General features: G+C 38.1%; 1 protein-coding gene across 4 annotated transcripts in view; it reads left to right on the top strand.

Moving 5' to 3' along the window:
- Nucleotides 1-21474, top strand: part of LOC119653134 (S-adenosylmethionine synthase) — a 52827-nt gene that overhangs the window by 4841 nt on the left and 26512 nt on the right. Inside the window, exons 1-3 of one of the 4 annotated variants that reach the window (XM_038057666.1) lie at nt 12011-12092; nt 12149-12398; nt 12521-13115. In XM_038057666.1, the coding sequence (XP_037913594.1) occupies nt 12977-13115 (139 nt within the window). In that variant the 5' untranslated portion in view covers nt 12011-12092; nt 12149-12398; nt 12521-12976. Of the gene's footprint in view, nt 1-12010; nt 12093-12148; nt 12399-12520; nt 13116-21474 lie in introns of those variants that run through there. The other 3 variants (XM_038057664.1, XM_038057663.1, XM_038057665.1) reach the window with 3 other exon arrangements.

Genomic DNA, 21474 nt, shown 5'->3' with positions numbered 1-21474 from the left:
TCGGAATTCATTTCACTTTAACATCTTATCCATGTACTTATAAATATAGTTTTTCCCTTTTTAACCTTTCTTTTTTGAACAAGGGTCCGTTGTGATCCTACGGCTGCTAGGTGAGGAGAACCTATTTTATTTTATAGAAGAGAACAAAGTGCATTCCAGCAATCAATTAAAAGGAATGATAAAAATTGAAATAGCTTTCTTCGAAAATTTCTTTGAAGATTCAAATAGATTTTTTGGATTATCAGTATCTGCTAAGAAATTAAATACGCCAAAACTTATGAACTCGCAGTCAATGAACTTTAAATTAGGACACAGGAAAAATGTTCCCAAATTTAAACTCAGCCACTTACTCATCGTCTACATGATTGTTTTTATTAGTAAACAGTTATATAAAATTAATATATTAATTTCAATTTAAGCTCGGTTAATAAATGCATAATATTTCACTACAAACTGGAAAGTTGCTTATCAGCATTTTGAACCAAATTACACGAGACGATTGCTACTTGCATTCATGCATACTTAATATCGTCAAGTTCAATGTTCACGGACATAAAACACATTTTTTCTGTAGGAAATCTATTTTTCATTCCAATGGAAAAATTACCGCAAATATTAATGACAATTGCTTGATTGCAAAATTTTAATAATTAAAAATAGACGCAAATAGACACATTGGGTTGTGAGGTTTTAAATTTCAGACTTTGTTCAACAAAAATTGAAATGTTTGAAATTGGAAATTAACTTCCTAGGAGTTACTTGACCTTTATAAGGTTTTCATTATTACAAGAATTGCATGAATGATGTTTTATTGAAAGATCAAAATAGAAAAAAAAAAAAACGACAACTACCCAAACGGGGCTACCACGCGCCAAGTATTCGATGACAAGTTTTCTGGGATTTTTATTGTATCATATATTAATCAAGAAAAAGTTTCATAATCATATAATATACACACTCAGTATGAGAAACAGTAGTTGTGAAACTGCATGAGTGGTGCACAAAAATATAGGGGATGTTTCAATTGATATGCCTGAGATTCCGGGGTAATCATGACTAGAATAGAGGATTCAGAAATGAATCAAATTATGAGCATTTGTCCCTGAAAGTCATCATTGCATTCTGAAATCAGACTTTCACTTTTTAGAAGCCCAAAACAACTCTTCAACGCTATCAGCAAAACTCCCAGAAGCTACCTTTGTAAAGTAATTTTTAAATCACATTTGGAGAATATAGCGCCAACGATCCATATACCTAGAAACATTAGAGAAAAGACAATCATTGACATATATAGACGGTACAAAATAGCACAATAAAAATATTTTGTCCAAGTTGGGATAGTCTTGGCCAAATCAATTATGGATTTACCGAGATAGCATTTTATATGTAGTACATAGATACAAAACGTGGCAAATTACACAAATTACAAATAAAATATATATATATATATAGTTACCATTTACCCCCTACTGGAGTATGGCGTGCCAACCACACGCCATCGTTAATGGTTACCAGAAATAAGCTCCCACCACGACTTCTCAAGACGCCCGCACTCTTTCTCCACTGTTTGGCGCCAAGTGCTGTTGGGGCAACCCACTCGTCGGTCATCCTGGCAGAGTAGATTCCAATCCATAGTGTAATCAACATATGTCACTATGTTACTCTGATAATAGTAATAAGTTTTTCTGGAATGCCTCTTGGCGTAGAGCACCCCAGATACACCCCCTGTTCACACTACCGAAAGCTTCTTCGAAATCGCTGAAAAGGACGTGAAGTGAAGACCTAAACTCCGCACACTGTTGCAAAGTGATCCGCAGGAACGAAAACCAGGCTTCTCTCTGTCGTCCAAGCCTTCGAGATGTCCTTTGATGAGTTTCACGATTATTTTAGCTATTATCATTGCAACGGCTGAGAGCACGTACATACCCCTTCAATTTTCACACTCAAAATGGGTGTCCTTTTATAATCAAAATTATAATCAAGAATTAAGAACTTTTGCTAATAAAATCGCCGGATAACGTGGATAAAATAATTTTCTGTAATGATTAGCATTTATCTTTTTTATACGAATTTGGTTTTTTTTTTTTTGGAGATTTTGTATAGAATAAAGCACACAAATTACAAATTAAGACGAAATTTGATGGGGATTTTGGAAGTATAAAAACCTATGAATGCAATAAGGAATCATTTTAAAGTATATCGAGTTCAAACCAGGCAAATGCCAGACATTGTCTTAGAATATACAGTGAGTCAAACACATAATCGGACAAGGAGTACTCCATGTTTTGAACATGTTTATTTTTATTAAATAATAAATTCTTTTCTCAAAATTTATATGGAACTTTTAGATAATAAACTTACCTTTCAATAGATATATGTAACATAATACATTTTCATTCAACATTATTACGAAAAATCAAAACAGTAAGGAAGAGGTAAAAATTCAAGTCAAACGACAAAACAGCAGAATTTCGCTATATAACATTTCTTTTTTTCTGGAATTATTTGTCATTGATAGGTACGAGCACAGTACATCTAATAAGTAGTACCCACACTCAATGGATCGGACTAGCGAATGTATTGGGGAAGCTTATCTGTACACGCCACGTAAGCCACATGTAGATACTGGCAGATGTTGAGAGCCTATCATGTGTACGGATAAGCTTCTCCAATACATTCGCAAGTCCTGTCCATTGAGTGTGGGTAATGCCTATTAGATATACTGTGGGTACGAGTTTGCCTTAGTTGGAATTTAAAAGCATTATTCAAGTTTTCTTCGAAAGGAAAAGAATATGGAAACGACGGGTGTCGATGCCAACCAAAGAATTCTTGAAATATGTCACCTAAGAATAAAGCTACATGGAAGGGGTATAATTGTTCGAACTATCGAAAAAATTGTTTATGGAAGCCACTTCACGTTTAGACGTTAAAAAAGCGTTATAAACAAAAATTTTCAAATTTAAAATAAGAGCAGAACTGCCCTGGGGAAAAAAACTCGACGATCGATGCACAGCGTATTCTAAATGAAGTTATTAAAAATATTTCTTAACGGCAAATGAATTGAACGATTTGGAAAAGGAAGTTTGTGCCGAAACGGTGGATATTTTCTTGATTTTCATGGCAGAATAGCTGGGAAATGCCAGGATATTGACCTTTGGAAAACATTAAATCCCGAAAACTTTTATAATTCAAATCACTTTAAACCTTTTCTAAGGTAATACAGGTATTATTCACACAATTTAATCTGCAACCATGACACCCACATAACCCACATAATATTCGGGCATTTATCAAGCATGATGGTGGATCAGTGATGATATGGCGGCGCTTTTCCAGCGCAGGAATGTGAAATATTTTCTATAGACGGTAAAATGAATAGATTCCAATATTTACAAATCAGGAATGAGGAATTGAATATATTGAAATTCTGTCAGAACGATGATCCCAGGCACATTTCCTATGTCAATGAAATGTGATTCATTTATAACTGCCCGAAATTTATGAAAACTTCATCGCAGTCATCAGATCTAAAGTTTATTCAACGCCTTTGGGAAGAAATGACAGGAAAATTGGAGAAATTAACATTTCAAAATATGGAGAAGTTTAAGGAGGCTATTGAGCGGGAATGAAATAATATTTCTCCAAAATTTGGTGCCAATCTCGTACGCTCGATACCCCGACGCTTAGAAGCAATGACAAAAACGAAAGGAAATGCTTCAAAATATCGAAACACCGTTCTTGAAGGGTTTGTCCGATTATTTGTTTGACTTAAATTGTTGCTTATGTTTTGTTGTTTGTTGCTTCTTAAAGGGATTTTGGATTTTGAATAAAAATATATTATATACTTCTCTTGAAAGGTCTGTTCATTATATAAAAATGCATATAAAATATAAATTAGTCCAAAAAAAACATGCTCAAAACATGAATCACACTTTGTCCGATTATGCGTTTGAACCACTGTATATGGAGGTCTCATCACTATCCTGACTGAATCTACACATATATAGTAGGCGCAGATCTCCCAAACTGTAGTGACACGTGAGAATTCCCACTATGATCGTAAGGCTCTTGTTGGCGCGTTTTAAACAATTCGAAATTCGTGAGCACCCTGAACTATTTCATAGTGTGTCTAAATGTCTTGGCCATAAACCCCTTCTTCATTCACAAAAGGGACATTTCTGCTCGTGTCTTGGCCAGCTCATCCGCTGCCTCATTGCCTTCTAATCCAATATATGCTGAAGCTCAGTGTATCCAAACCTTATTGTGTGACCCGAGAATATTCAGTCTATTAAAACATGCTCATACCATTTTAGAGTTCACTTATACGATGATGATTATTTTCTTATGCTTATTTTCACCTAAAATACCATTGCACCCGCTTCCGGTACTATGTAGGTGTAGCAGGTTTAGGCCGTAGACCACTATTTGTTACCACATCATGTATTAAATTTCTTGTCGAAATGATACCTCATTTTAATAATAATAATCGTCGGTGCAACAAGCCAATTGGATCTGGGCCTTGAAATCTGTGAGAGCACTTAATTGAAGACCGTAACGGTACATACAGAATTGCGCTCACCCAGGATTATTACCCTAATTTGTCTCAGCTGATCATTCACAGCTGGTATCCGACGTCAAATAACGAAACAAAACACTGTCACCAGCGAGATTTGAACCGCGACCTTCCGTACGGCGGCCTTGTGCTCTAACCACTCAGCTATCTGGACAAGTATTGTCATCCGTAGAAATAATTTCAATCTCCTTTCACTTTACAAAACTCTCGACCACCCTCAGACATTGTTAGGATTGCCCTCCATGCCTTGTCTGTAGAAATGACGTGGAGTCAACCTCAGAAGAATCTCCAGGGATGCCATTGAACAGGTCCTCATTGCCCCAGTGATACCCACATAAGCCAGCCTTTCAAGTTTGTCTAATTCCTTGTCTGTTGCACCGAGTTTGGTTTTATATACCCACATTACCGCCTTATAGGTAATCAACAGCCTTGCTCTTGCAGTATATATCCAACGTAGAATTATATTTTTAATGCATCTCCAGGTCTTCCCTGCTATGGGTCTGCAAATCATCAAAACTCTTGTAGCTTTTCGACATATATTCCCGACGTATGCCTTCCAGAGCAAATCTTAGATGTGATGGCACTTCTACTGGCAGGGGTAAAACATTCACACTTAAATCAGAGACCCATTCTCAGAAGCTACTCAAATGAAAAATTGCGATGATAAACAATGAATCCTTGGAGAGTTTATGGATAGGATTCAAGGACTAGGACTCGCAGTATTTGCCTATATTTCGCATTGTTGCTTTTTTATTTAATTTTAATTATTAGACGTTTTTATTGACAGATCTTACATAAAACAGAAAATCATCTTTATACTGAGAAGATAGCCTTTGTCCTCTTTTTTTGTACGGAATACGACACGGCACTTTTTCAGGCTACTAAAAATTTTCTTCATATAATTTTCCTAATAATTCTGTATGACTATTATTTTCTGCAAATTTCAAAGTCAAAAATATAGCAAATTGTCTAACATCATCTTAACGATGTATTTCGAGATTGAAAATATTGCATTATCATGTAAAGGTCAGATTGAAATAAATATTATTTTCTGCTGATGTTTGCGAAATGCTGGACAATTGAACAAATCCATAACACTTCTTACAATCTTTGGAAGGATAAGGAAATTATTGCACTGTCATCTTGTTATTTCACATGGGCTGTGAATGGTTAGCACAAGCTTGATATATTTCATATATAATGCATAGTATTTTCACGAGTCATTGTATTTGCTTTTCAAAGTGAAATTATTGATTCACTTTTGTCATTATTATTCTGATTAGAAATTCTGTAAGTTCAATTCGCCGTATTTTGCGTATCATTTTAATAACTGATTTCGAAAAAAATTTCCACGCCATAATGAACCAAGATTATCAAAAGGACAGCTAAAAGTTGTGATCATCAGCTCACAAAAATACAATTTTTGCTAGGCTATATGCCTAAATACCCGTCATGGCATTCCTAAACTTTTACCCTCTTTTGCAACTGTTCTGTATTACCATATATGCTTTTAGCAAAGTGTCGGTAAAGTTTATTTTACTCAATACCTTAATTAACAGAAAAGATGAACCTATTCCTATTATATATGAAACAAAATTTGAAAGCACTTTTAATTATTCTCAAAATGTAATATTTAATAGTTGGTTGAAGTATGTACAACTTTATCTTTAATACGGTTAAAATGCAAGATTTTAATTGAAATAGTTTGGCAATCCACGTCGAACGTGTAACACTTGAGAAGGGAACAAGTGGTTCTCGAAATATCGGTATATGCGAATACAAGTTAAAATACTAGCAGAAGAGGAAAAAACTGTCTGATTATCTCAACTAATTTAATCCCTAGAAACACCTTATTTTATAATATATCGAAAAAGCACCATTTGCAAAAATTTATATATTTTTTTATTTTCTGGAAAAACGCAGTAGAAACCTTTCGTTTCGTTGATGAAAATTTGTGTTGATCATATTCTTTCTCAAACTACGCTGAAATAATAGTTTAATAATTTAACGACAATGACAGGAAGCATACTGGTTGGCCAGAAATATTTGAATATTTTTAAAAACATTACCGGATGAAGATTCTTTTCAAAGCAATTTTTAATCCAGTATCTACTGCAAACACCGAGAACCAAAATAATGCTTATTAAAATCTAATAGTTGCTTCCTTTAAGACACTGGACCATACACATTTGATTTTTTTTTCCGAAAAACTTAGGGGTTAAACAACTAAAAATGGCGGTTCGAATATCACTGGCTGAATAGTGTTACTGGATGTCAAATATCAGTCGACTCAGCTGTAAATGAGTAAATGTATCAAATCAGGATTATAAGTTTGGGCAAATATAATCCTGACCACATTGCTTGCTAGTGTACTGTTACAATCCTGAATGTCTTGAATTAGATGCATAGCATTTTGAGGTATATACACCGTATACTGGCACTAAAACGATTTTCTTCAGACTCCCCTATTTCACAACTGATTCACAACTAAGACCCACATCGGAAAGTTTTGATCCAGACCTTTCGTTTCATGTGAGGTATCATGGCTGTAATAGGAGACAACGAAATTTACACCCCATTTAGCCTAGAGCGGTGTTCTTCTCTATATTACACTTCCAACCGTTCTGCCAAATTTCATATCGACAGGTATAACCATTTAGGAGAAAAGTTCATGTGACAGATAGACAGACGGGCGGACACTTAGTCAGTGAATCGACTCAGAACTTTGTCTCTTACAGCAAGATATGAAATAGTAGATTCGAATCGACTTTTCCTATTTTGATAATTCTCTCGAGGAGGCGTCAATGCTCTGTAACATGACGGCACAAACTCCATTAATTAAATCACGAGACATTCCTAGAACACTCTGATCCATTTGAACTGATATGAATTAGAGATTAACTGAAGCGTTACATCAGCCGACATAATTTTGATGTGTAAAGATGTTTTGGTACTTTGCCCGAAAAAAGACCTCGAGAAGAAAAAATGAATTAGAATGTTGCTGCCCCTGCATACTAACTTTTTCGTTCATCATCACTAGAACCATACCAAAAAATATTAGATATTTATAGAAACTTTGCTAACTCGATAATGATTGATTAGAGTACTGAACTGAAAATATTGAACAACGTACTCAAAAGATACTTTGATCTCTAAACTAAAAACAATTTTCAGAAGGTCTTTCTTACAGTGAATACGGAAGCAGCTGGCTCCCGAAATACTGTATATGCTGAAATGCAATAAAAGCGTTAGCTGAGAAAAGGAAGCAGTTTCTGTGATTTCCTTTGAAACAATAATCCATTTGAAGCTTCTTAACTGCAAAACTTCACAAGTCTGAATAGTGCATAGTTTTCCATTAAAATGTTAAAATAGGCGGTAGTTGCCAAATATTACCATTTTAAGACATCCAATATAAAATACAATTATTTCCAGCAATTATCTATAATTATATTTATAAATCACACGATGTTAGCTTTTTTGCTCATTGTCCACTTGTACTGATAACCTTTAGTGAGCCTCAAATTTTAGACATTTGATGCCGTTTTGGGTTTAGCTCTGGGATTATCAGAACGTCATTTGATAATGTGGTTCGCGTGGAGGCTTTTGTTGCCTCAGCAATGATTGGCCTTCAAAGTATCAGTTGAGGATCTGCAGTTCCGCTAGTCAACTGGTATTATTCTCAACAGATAACGGTAACGAACCAATTTGATTTGAGGCAATTGACATATTTTTAGCTGATCTAAGAATATTGCGGATTGCAAGAGAATATTGTTTTTTTTGACAGTTTAAAGCAATACGGGAATCATTTTCGGTTGTTCAATTCTAAGGCGTTTTCAATCAATATTCTTCGACTTGTGCCCTACAAGTTCTTTTCTAATGCAGTCACCGAGATAGTTATTCCACTAACGAACAACAGCCGAAACGTGAAAATAGTTTATGTTAAACTTTGGCATATGAGTAGACAAGCGATTGTAGGCTTCTTCAAAAACGTTGAAAATGTACGATGTACGATGTATTAAGATCTCCTAATTCCAATCGGTTGGTTTGTCATGTTTTTACATATTTGTGAAATTATGCCCTTACAATAGTCTTCTAAATTTTGGTGGCCAATACTCATATACCATATTTTTCAGAATATGGGTCGACTCGTTTAAGTTGGGTTAATCACTTTTCTTGGTTATAGATTTGGTTTGGGTAAAGATGAGAAGCTGCCAAATCAAAATCTAGCGTATCAAGCCATCGTTGTTTGGATCGGCCTTTGGTCGTTTCACATCGACGTCGATATTCAAACCAATCAAGACAAATAACATGATTATACACGATCGAAGACGCCTCTCTCGCAATTTCTGCAACGATAGGTACAACCCCAAATCGATTGCGAATCTTCTTATTTCAAAAGTACTCGTAATCACTGATCCAACGCAAAATCTCCGTCATCATTACTACAAAGCGGATTGTGAGTGCACACTCATGGATAAAATCAAGCTAACGTGGAAGATTCTGCTCAGCAAGTCTATGAGGACAATATCTATGTAGGAGAGGATGAGCTAAGTCCTGTCCTGCCTTTGAGCGATGGTCTATGCCAGAACGTCAAGAATTTGTTGGGAGAAATACTTGAATTTTCAATCGCGGTAGGTGATGAGAGTGGAAGACAATACAGTTCTGTGTGTAAGCGGCTTTCCTCACAGGATCTTAACAATGAAAATTGGCCCGAAAATGTTTGAGTTATTCAGAGCATATATACTAGAAAGGATTCTCCCTACATTATATATGAAAGTGGCAGACACTTGCCATTCGGCTTCAAATTGGAAAACATCTAAACGAGTCACCTTCTTATAGACTTGCATATCTTGGAATGATTAATTTATATTTGATTGCCCCCGGTTTTTGACAGCCTAGGAACACAGTGCATCTAATAGGCACTGTCCACACTAAATAGTGCGGACTTGTGATTGTATTGGGGAAGCTTATCCATACACACCATAGGCCCTAACATCTAATAGTATCTACCTGTGGTTTAGTGCCTATCATATGTACTAATAAGGTTCCCCAATATATTCGCAACTCCATACCATTTAGTGTGGATAGTGCTTATTAGATGTACTAAGTCTAAGAGGTGTCGTAAACTGACAATATGGTTTCCATGAAGCTACATCAACCATTACGGCGATCACATTGGTATAGGCTTAGTTAAAAATAAAATTCTGGGAAACTATTGCGCAGGAATTATTCTAGACGGTAGGTTCCCGCTATTGTCAATATGTCTTGCCAAGAAATATATTGTCCCAAGATTGTGCTCTAGGGCCACCGTTGCGAGTTATATATACACAGTATACATATTTAATGGTCCGGTGGTAGGTTCCACGAGAATACATATCGAAATTATAATGGCAGTAAAATCCAAAAACACCATCGAATATCTGAAAATGTCGACACGACCTAAAACTAAAATTTTAAGCAGCATATATGCGCGACAAAGCATTTAACTCAAGTAAACCCTCACAAAGATAACCATGAATAAAGGAAACACATGGTATACTTGCAGGTTGATAAAAGCCAGGTGGCGGATTAGAGAAAATACGGGACTGGTATGAATATTATGTAGAAAAACAGAGCCTCGAATAAGAATTGTGCGGGCTTCTTAAAATCCATTTTTTCATTGAAATTTATCTTCCGAGCTCCCGAGAAACCTCAGAAATCGGCGGAATTCTCCCTTTCCAAATTCCTCTTGTCAGGCATGCCAGGGTGTCAACCACATATTTAGATTCGTTCAAGCAGAAAAGGACGAGAAAGTGCAACCGTCAATGGAAGTAAGAAGGTCCAACTAAAGTTTACTTCATAGAGAACATTGACGAAAGTTCAGTGTCTGGGATTCGCAAGCAGGCATTGATCGATTTTTCTGTTACTTTGCCTACACACCCGTGCATTTTTAGTCTTTACTCCGTTGGTAAACTTTTTGCACCACAGGATCGCAACCCAAAGGATTATCCTGGCGTTAAACATCTTTTTTCTTTTACTTAATTTATTAGATAATACGTTCGTGTGTATAATATTGTACTGATATCTACTTTCGTTCTGATTGTATAAGCATTTTTCGGCGCACTCGTCACACGGTAGCCCTACAGTAAAAATCAGCAACAAAACCTTTTCTCAAAACATTTGGTGCGCGGAGTAGGACAGAAAAAAATGAAATGAACCGACTTTATCCATTTTTTTTAACTTATGCGATAATTAATAATAATATCGTAAGAGAACTTCGCACTGCGTCCTAAACGAACTATTATGCCCCTTTATTGGTTTGGTGGTTAACTATCGTTCAAGCCTACAACCGAAAAGAACTTATTTATGTTCCCTACTTCTAAGTGTTTCGACTTAGCATCTGGAATTAAGTATTCGCCCAGGTGCCTCGAGCTACTTTGCACAAATGCCGGACACTTTCTCAGAACATAAATAAATTTATAGATAGTATCCGTAGATACGTCCAGCTTCCCCACATGATTGTTTAGCCTGTAGTGATCCGTGAGTATTCCCACTATCATCCGGGGCTTTTTTTGGCCTACCTAAGCCGCTTAGTTTGCTTCCTTTAATTCCTTTCGAAGGTAAATAAGGCACGTCTATCAATGGCGAATATTTCCGGCTGGGATATACTGATTTACCCATCTGTTCGAAGTGCGGTTTCCTTGAACCAATGACCCTGACGCTTGCTCCCTGTGCTGTAATGGATCCGCCAGTGTGCCAGCTAATCAATTGCTGATTTGAGCCGTGTGTCAATGCCTCGTTCTCCCAGTTTGCCCTGTTGCATCAACGATACTCAAAGTTCTGTTAAAGTGAAACCTAGTCATCATATTATTACTCGAATAATTAACGCACTTAAAACTAGACTGAAATATTAAATTTTGGAAGCAATTCTTCCAATAAGAAAATAACCGGCAAATATACCTGCTATGTTCAAACGTTTGTCAAATGGTCAAAATTTGATATGAAATTTAGGTGCATGCAACAGGTTTTCATCAAAACTAAAAAAATATTTTTATTGAATTGGTCATCAGTCACTTAGAAGACCTGGGCACTAGCAATCATATATCTTATTTGAATCAACGCATCTCAATTTGATGCTTTATTTCTTGCAAACGTTGCCGTAGGTCGATTTTGTTAAAAAACGATTGTCGTCTCTGTTTCTTTTCTCATAATGATGCTTTCCAAGTGCTGACCAAGTTCTTCTGAAATTTCTTCCACTTTCCTCGATTTCGTAATAATTTAACTGAATTATTTCTGCCTTCTCACTGTTCATATTTAGGTTTTCAATTATGAGCGAGAATTTTAATTTATAAATCTTTGGTTTGAGAAACTATCACAATACGGAACATCTTTTGGCTCCATGGTCACCCTGCAATTATATCTAGTGAAGTTGGCTCCAACTCATTGAAATCGAGACAAGTTTCAGACGTCAAACCATTTTTGAGTGCAATCGCGCATTTTGTTTTGGCTCCCCATTTCCTACAAGCCGGAACGCCGAAAGGTCAGTTGATTTCCTCATTAGTGTCAATTCTCTATCTCCAATTATATGACTTGCAGACAGTACGCTAGAATAATGATTCAATGACCGTTTGTCATTTCGTAATTTTGCGTGTGGAAGAATATTCGAAACGGTCCAGCCGGCGCAGGGAAACGGTTCACGTCACGTGCCCGGACCGATCTTATAAAACCATTGGCGGCCCGTTCACGTGGTCTCTTTTCCACACCAAAATTCGAGGAGTAAAGTTGTGTTCCCACGGCGACGACCACGACGAGAGCGACGGTGTCCGAAAATCGACCGACGACAAAGGTGTGAGAGTGCGCCCCCGTTCTTAACGAAAAGTCAAATACAGAAAATTTCCTTCTTGACATACAAATCCGAAAAAGTTACATAAAAAGGTTCTAAGTGAAAAATCGAACGTTCAATTTCAGTTGCTCTGAGCCGAGAGGAAAGTCCCAGTGCGACCGAGTTTTCCGCAACCGAGCGAAGACGAAGAATTTTGGTGTGCGCGTGTTTTCGTTTTTGAAGTGAACTCGCAATTTTCCTGCAAATCCGCGTTGGCAGAACACCGATCGAGAGACGGAAGCTGACCAGGCAGAGCCGTGCAGCCGAATTCCCATTCGAGTCCCAGCCCAGCAGACAGAAGCTGAGTGCGAGCGCCCCGACGTTCCGAACTCGCAGCCACACAGCGGAAACCTGATATAGGTCCTCAGCTCAGCGCAGTCTCCAAAGAAAAGCCGACGACACGGCTTGCCGCCAGGAACACAGTTGCAGTTCGATCCCCAGCAGATAGCACCAGCCCGACAGCTCCGTCGACGAGTGCCAGGGTGCCAGGATCAGGCGAACATTCCCAGAAAGCAGAAACTGAGCTAATTTACGCCGCCAAGATGCCGCAATCCCAGAACAGTTGCTCGGGCCGCACAAATGGCCACACGAACGGCTACGCCTCGACCAACGGATTCTACGACATGGAAGACGGCCAGACGTTCCTTTTCACCTCCGAATCCGTCGGAGAGGGACATCCAGGTATGTAGACAAATGCTTATTTCCAGCCAGAATCTAAACTAGTGAATAAGACGTAATTTGTAGGAATTTGGCAGTGCAGAAGTGATAACGAGTGTTTGTGCGCGCGTGGAGGCTCCACGACCTCGACCTAAGGCGCCTCTGTCTGGAAAGCGCTAATTGGAGTGTTGCAGCTCCTCCAGCCAATTTAGATGGTTACTGGGCGAGGCAGGGCTGATAATTTATTGCCTCCAGGATGATATGTTATCCAATCGCAGAGAACCTCGGCCAGCGATAAGTTATTTTTATTCGGCCGGTGTTGCGTGCCGTCCAGACTCTTGCAGCTTTCAGTGCAATTGCTTCTGATTCATGCAGTTTCCAGCGATACTGGATGCGCAATAGACACCCCAAAACATGTAATTCCTCAGTGCTAACATTCCATGAAAGAAGTTCTGCCTCATTCAGGAAGAGCTCCTGTGCCTTGTACGTGTTTTCCAATTTCGCACACAAAATGGCGGCATAGCGAGGCTTCCGTGACATCCCATCGTTCTCAATAGAAAACGTGCTCCATGATTCTCACATCGATTACTTCGGTACACAATTGATTTAAAAAGTTCATTAGAAGTGGGTGACGATAATCTCAGCGGTTCGTACTTAGGAACTACAGAAGTACAGATGAAGTTCGTTATTGTCCTTGGGCACCACATTCCGGGTTCCTCCTGGCTGCATGGCCCTCCATGTGAAGTTCAGAAGTTGACATTCGAACAAACATTTCGATGGCAATCAGGTGATGACCCATGCCGTCGAACAGATGGCAAAACCCGGTCGGCAGGGCACATTGACACCAATCGGTACAGTCAGCTCCACAGCTCATTCCCATTGACGTCTTTGTATTATCGATTTTCCACCATAGCATGGACGAGCGCACATTTTGCTCGATTTTTGGTTATGTTTCACAGCAAGAATAGATTATAGAAGCACGTGGTCCCCCGACTAGCTCCAAAAGTACATGCCTAACTATTGGAGCGACCTTCTCGTCGCTGTAGCTATGACGCATTCAGAAATCCAACTTGGTTACTCGCTGTAGGCTCTCTCGATGAATGTCTTGCGGCGTTTTCTTTGTCGCGAGCCGGAACATAGCCTGGCGGGTTAGATTTTAGTGTGTGCAATTTGGGGTTAGTGCATCACATTTCGACAAACGCTTCTGCGCTCTGGCGCCTGAGCTCCGCCGTTGAGTTGTTTGGTGGCTCTTATCGATGATGGGCGCCGTTTTGTTCGTATCTGCACGATTTCAGTATTGTTTTCATGTATTGCTTGGGGAGAATATACACTCGGGGGAACTTGTTTCAAAGTGCCAATTAAATAACGCAGCCCTGGAGGAAATCGAAGAAGAATTGCACAAACAATTGGAGGCCACAAATGGAATGTTTTCCCTTATTTGAAAGGGAAAAGGCAAGTTGTTTTCATTGCGTAGGTCTGTTTGTAAACAATGGCATAAACAAATTTTTAAAACAGCCACAAACATTCGTTTCTCCGATAAGATTTCCAAATATAGGAAGTACTCCGTACGGAACATGGGAACATACTTTGTGTCTTATGAATTTTAGTAACACGGGGAAATAAGGAAAACATACGAAATAGCACAATTTTCAGAATAATCTCTTCATTCCTCGGATATAGATTTTTAATCAATCCTGAAATGTCGATTTGAAGATCAAGAAGTAGTTTTAACTTTTTTTAAAAAAAAATAGTTACTGGAGTCATAAAATTAAGACAGGCGTTTGTTTGTTTGTTGCCTGTTTATCTTGCAAGCTCGCAAAGCAATGTCGTTACCAGCGTTTGTTATACAAATGTTTGCCAAACAAGCTGCCAATTCGTTTGCTGCAAACCATCCAACTTAATTGGCAGTATCATTGCGTCCTTATATATTGAAGAATAGAGAAAGTCTGTTGAGCAATTGCTGCTATTGTTTCACACGAATATTCTTCACTAAGTTGCAAACGACGAACTGAGGAATATTCAGAGCGATTCCCGAATAACTGAAAAAATAGCCAGTTCAACTGTTAATCAGTTGACCCTTCACATGCTAGAGTGAAGAAAGATCCAAATGGTCGGACAGACGTCTATTGATTCAGGGTGTCTTGAAGGTTGCCCACAGGGACAGGTTCTCTTTCCTCTGACTCCTGGTAATGGACATTTTACCATGGCTCCTGGAGGACAAAGGTTTTCGCACAAACATGAGCTGACGATGTAGCAGTAATAATTACCGGCTAGTTGGTGAGCACAGTATGTGACCGCCTAAATGCAACACTGCATGTAATCCACAGTTGGTGCCTCCATAATGGAGTCACGATGAACGTTAGAAAGGCTGGGCTAGTTATTTTCATTAGGAACGTAAGGTGGGGCAACTAGACGCACGCTTCCAATCTTATCAGGGTCGAAAATCCCGCTGGTACAAACTCAAATATTTAGGAGTACATCTCGGCTTCAAGTTAACGTGGAAGCACCATATCCAGGAACACATCAGAATTCTTGCAGACTACGATAGGTAAGGCCCGGGGACCCATTCATTGGATGTATATATCCATAAAAAAAACCATTTTGATGTACGCGTGCATCGTCCTGTGGCCGAGACTGAACTTTGCTAACAGCAGGAAGCTGCTGACGCCGATTCAGAGGCTCGGTTGCCTAACTATTACTGGAGCAATGAGTAGTACGCCGACCATGGTACTTGAAGTTATTCAAAAATTTTTGTGTAGAAATCCAGTGATTTTTTTCGTCCCTTAAGAAATGGAACATGAAAACTCGAGTAGGGCTTTTAACTGGACACTGCCCCTTAAACTACCACATGGAAAAAGTCGGAGTGGTGGTCTCGGCCATATGCAAGGGGAAGAATAGACGACCTTGCATTTCGTATGCAGCTGTCCGGCCTCTTCAGAAGAAAATACCCTGGTAAGGTTTTCTTCAAAGAAGAGTCTTCGCAATTTCTGTCTGGCCGATGAACAAACGATCTTCGGAGATAGTACAATGGGCCTAGCAAAGGTCTGAGTGCTTGGAGCTGCGGCTCCCCCCATTAAATTGAACTAAGTTCCCTGCCTCCGCGCTCTATCGGTTTGAATAAATTACAAAATTATTTCAACATCGGCGATAATTATTTCAACATAGTGAAATGAGTAATGCAAGAGTGTAGTTTTTTAAAATAACTTTTGCAGGTGGTGAATTTAGTCATAATATCATTCAACCACATTTTATGAAAAGTTCTGTTGTGAAACCCAGAGAGCTCAGCATCGAAATCCATTCTGTGGTTGTAACGAAATTCAAAATGGGAATTTCACCTCAGGAACTAGCACAAGGGCTCGATATCTCACGGCACATCGTACATAACATTATTCGAGAAGGGAAATATATGGGACGGTGGAAAATAGAGAATCAGGTCGGAAACATCTGGCATGGTCAGCACAGGATCGCATTATTCAGAATGAAGGGAACCCAACTATTTTCATAAAATCTGTTACCCCTGCATCGAAAAAAACTCATGGGTGCAGAGCTGAACAAAGCCCATAGAAGTTGTAGGGAAATTAACAAATTTACGTCACTCTAAAAGTACCAGTTTATTTCTTCTATCAACAAAAAAGTACGTTCTTTATTAGCAGATTCACATTTCCAAGGATTTCAAAATTTGGGAAAATATTTTGTGGGGCGATGAGAGTTCGTTTAAGTTCCACAGTCATTATGGGAAACAGAACATATACCTACATCCATTGCAACAGCTAATGGCTGCATGGTGACGTCTCGATCATGTTTGTGGTAGTGGAGATTTATTATAGTTCCTTTCACTGATTCGCTATAAAATTTAGTAGAATCCATACCCAGACGATTACAAGGGATTGATTGATGAAAACTCATCAATTTATTTTTTGGATAAAATCTACATGACTTTTGATTTTTTTTCTGGTCTCTTACACGAATTTGTACAAAAATACTTTTGTTGAAATAATAAAATAATGGCCGATGTTGAAATAATTTTGTCACTCCATAAAACCCTTAAAGCGCGAAATCAAAAAACTTATTATTTTCCCCGTTATTCGGGAATCGTTCCTAATATTCTTCATGGTAATATGAAAAGAGGCCACTTTTAAAAATACAACGGGAATGTGAAAAAATCGTGATCGTAGTTCTATACACTGGATCTAGCGCCCAGGCTGCGAAGAAAACATTCCCGAAGGGATTCGTGTTGGAATCAGTGGTGTCGCCAGTAAAAGGGTTGCTAGTTCTGGCAAGCGAACGCATGTATCCTTGCCGAAACCCTGTCCACTTAATGCCGACCAAATGACCCATTCCGGTAAATAACAACTGCGAAACCCCGATAATATGACCGGAACAGAGCTTCTATCTACTGCAAAAGCTGCTAAAACAGAAAAGCAAGATGCACGTTTTGACAATCTGTGAGTTTGAACTTCCACTTCAAGGGTTTCCGAAACATCTCAACAATATGGTGTACAAATTAAAAATCTTCGAGCAAAAGCATCTACGTTGCAATTCTCGAGGAGCAAGACACATCACGTGAAGCTGAACGGTCACGACAGGCCCGATCAAGATTGAGAATCGGTTCCCAATAAAGCAGCGTGCAATTACAATGAAGACTACGATTACAACATGAATACCTGCCGCGTAAGGATAATCTCACGGATCTCTTCGGATCCGGAGGTCACAATCAGAGCCACGTCATGATCGGCTCAGTGGTACTGGTTTATACTGAATGCAGCCATAGCATTCATATCTCAGTGGATGCGAAGCCTATTTAACACTTCTGGGGCAACTAAGGGGGTACGGCGCCCGATTTGTTCCCTTGGTACCAGATAACCTCTGGTAAGGCTCCGTGGTAAGAGCAACTTCGGATGAGTCCCTTACTGACTCGATTCAGATTTCCTTCTCGAGTACGTGAGGACGGCACTCCCCAAAGTATAAGGACAAGTATATCATCAGATTGGTTCATTTCTTCCAATACCTGAAGAAAAGCCACTGTTTTTGCAAGTTTGCTGGGTTCAACTAGTAGTGCATTAGCCATGCTTGTGTCTTTTGTTTGATCGGCGAATAGTTTCTGAATTTGGAACCAGATATGGGACCGTCGTCGTTGTTATAGAGTTAAAAAGTGTTGTTGTGTAAGCGTGCATGCTCCTATAGGTTCCAGATGAAACACTTTGGATTGTAAAGCAATTAATTTTTATTTACGACCATTTCACACAATACACTTGTATAATTACCGTTACTATTGTTTTTAAAGCAATTGGATTGCCAAGACCCTCGCTTATAACTGCTGTATCAAATGTATGTCAATGCACATTCGATTCTCGATGTGATTCACCACGCCTGTTTATAGGAGATGGTTTGTGTTTGAGAGAAAAGACGTATTATATTATTATTATTGTTGATTTCCACTTTAACCCTTGGCTCTCTTTGTTGCTGAGGATAAACCAAGTCAGTCAGTTGTTTACTTTACACCTTATATGACCTTTTCCCAGTTACATTGCTAGGTGGCTAGAATTAGAGAGTTACACCAGATCGTCTTTATGGAACCCAACTGAATTTATTTACAAATCGTATACTGCCTTCGTCCGGTGGGTCGTCAATCTGCCTTTGTTCCGTATACCCTTGTGGAATATGCCTGCAGCGATCTGCAATTGCTTCACCGGGTTTTTATAGCTTATAACACGCTAGATGCACAGCGGAATCTTATTTCCATGGATATTGCACTTTGCTTGAAAAGATATTGGCTTCGGTAACAATTTGACATAAGATTTTGTATCCTTGATGGCAAAATTTCGTGGAAGTTTTTCGTTTTCACTTCCCTAATTCCTTCAATTCGTATGACACTTTCCGTCTTTCTGACTCCTTGCCATGGCTTGTAGACGTCTGATGTTGTATTTGACATTTTATCCATCAAGTTTGGAGTGGGGGCACGTGACTTGATATTTGATTCAAAATCAGAAAACGTGCAGCCGTTTCATTGACTAATGGGCAATTTGTGAAATCGTATACTTAGGTGATATCTTGGATGCATCGTTTTATGGCGTTCCAACAAATTTTGTATTCTTGGTTGATTTGTTTGTTTGTTGTTTTTTGAAAGCACTCAAATATAAGTGGAGGAAGAATGCAGTTGACATGTGGTGTTTGATGTGATTAAAGTGATGTCCTCATACTGCATAAAACCTCCGACCATTAAAAGAAAATTATTTTAAGCATTCTTAATGATTAACGTGTCACTAAGTTCACTGGATCTAACAATATTTGACGATATATTGGATTAGTAATGCTGTCTCGTCGCTTCCCACAAGGTTTATCATTTAATTACCAAACCTAAACGTTTCTAATGGCAAAAGAACAAAACAAGATCATAGAATTTATTTAGTTTCCACTGAATACTAAAGTACGAAAAAAAATTAGAATTAAACTAACAAACTAGGAAGTTTTTTAAGTGACACGAAAGGGCTAAAGCATGTGGTAGGTCGGTGATGGACAGGAACATTTCGAAGTTTGACTCATAGTTAGAATATCACATTCGAAAAAGAGTTATAGTAATGTGAAAAGCAGAGTTTTAACCCAAAAGAGGTGAAATAAGTAATGCCCTCTCCAGAATACCACTAAGAACTTTCGAATGAATTCTGCTTATTTTTCACAATTATGTTAAGTTCGACATCTATTGTTTGAACGATTGATCTCTTCCTAGACTTGAAGCTGTTTATTAGATTTCGTGCTTTTAGTTAATATTTTTTCCGTATGACAAGGATCACTTTTTGATTTTCGTGGCATATATTCGTTCGGTTGGCCAGAAATTTCGAAAACTTCAATTTATAAAAGAGTCAAGTTCTAAAACAAACACGAGTTCTCTGAATTTTGAAACAAATTTTACACGAATGCAGATGTGTTAGCCTTTCCCCGATGACAATCTCGCATTTTCAATCATTGTATGCAGAATTCTTCAAGATTTTTTTGGCACGCAATGGAATGTAGAAAATTATACAGATTCTTTGAAATCGATGGTAGTTTTTGTTGTAGGGGTAATGTTTAGTTCGCAGCAAAATTTGTGTTTAAGATTAGGTACGAGATTTAGATGTCATAAAATGAAAGTTAAAAATATTTTCGCTGAAGCCTTCCCTTTTGGTGTAAAAATACTGAACCAGGTTCTTATCGTCTAATGATTAACCAATACCAACTTATATGAAGTACTAAATCTGATTTTATACACAAATAATTACAATTCATTCTATCAGTCTATTTTTTGTTTTACTGGGCACGCAAAATTTCGGGGACAAAGACTAAACTAAAAATTCCCTTCGCATACATAAGCATCGAGCCGGAGAAGTAGAATTTCCTTTAAAATTTACTAGAAATACACAGAGAGGGATTAATATATGCATGTATACCAAATGATTTATCTTAGTCAATGCCCTCATCTTAAGATCTCATCGATCAATTCCTTCAAATGGTTTCCAGCCACGCTCAACTTTTTTTTCGTGGACAGTGACTTTTTTTTTACAATTCTTCGTGCATGAAACCAGTTTCGAATTATTCAAAAAATAATTCTACTTACGCATGAGAGGACTACCCATCGTTTAAGAACTCGTCCATCAAGTTTTCTACCAAATAATAGATTCAGGTTAAGACGTTTTGCAATGGTATTAAATTCCCTCTTCGAGAAATGTTTTTTTTTAATATCTAAGGAATTTGAACTCGGCTCGGATAACGAGGGCGGGATATTTGGAAAGAATAAAACTAGGAGAGTTTTCAGTTCATAGAAGTTCAACGAGGATTCGATTGGGCTGCAAATTATATTGTACCAAAAATTGCTATACGGTAAAATTCGAAGATAACTTTTAAAAGTAAGAATTTTATAAATGTTTTTACCGAAAATACACTTTGGCTCATTAAAAAAATACCAAATTCTAATTAAAATTTTCCTTAATTTAAAACAAACTTTGGTTTGTTCGCCAAACCTACGGGCACATTACGTGAATTATAAATCAGCAAATTCCCACCAATCTCTCATTCAATGTTATTCATTCAGCAAAAAAAGTCTGAAAAAATATGCATACGACATGGAGACGATTCTATAAAAAATACCGAAATCAAATAACACACAGGCAAACAAATCTTATGTCGCGTTGCCAGAATATTGGATTTCTGCAAACGTTTCCATTTATTTCACGTTCAGCCAATTTCAGAGTACTCTCATTCATGGAAACAAGCGAAAGGGTCGTTCGAAGTCCACTGAAGGGTGTTAATTGCGTTTCATTTTCAAGGAAAGGTGATATAATTATTGTAGATACATACAAATGCGTTGAGTTATATTGACTATGCTAACATTTCCTATGGTTCATTGTTC

Source organism: Hermetia illucens, chromosome 3, assembly GCF_905115235.1.
Source record: "Hermetia illucens chromosome 3, iHerIll2.2.curated.20191125, whole genome shotgun sequence".
NCBI classification, from domain to species: Eukaryota; Metazoa; Arthropoda; class Insecta; order Diptera; family Stratiomyidae; genus Hermetia; species Hermetia illucens.
This window is presented reverse-complemented; position numbering and strand designations above follow the sequence as displayed.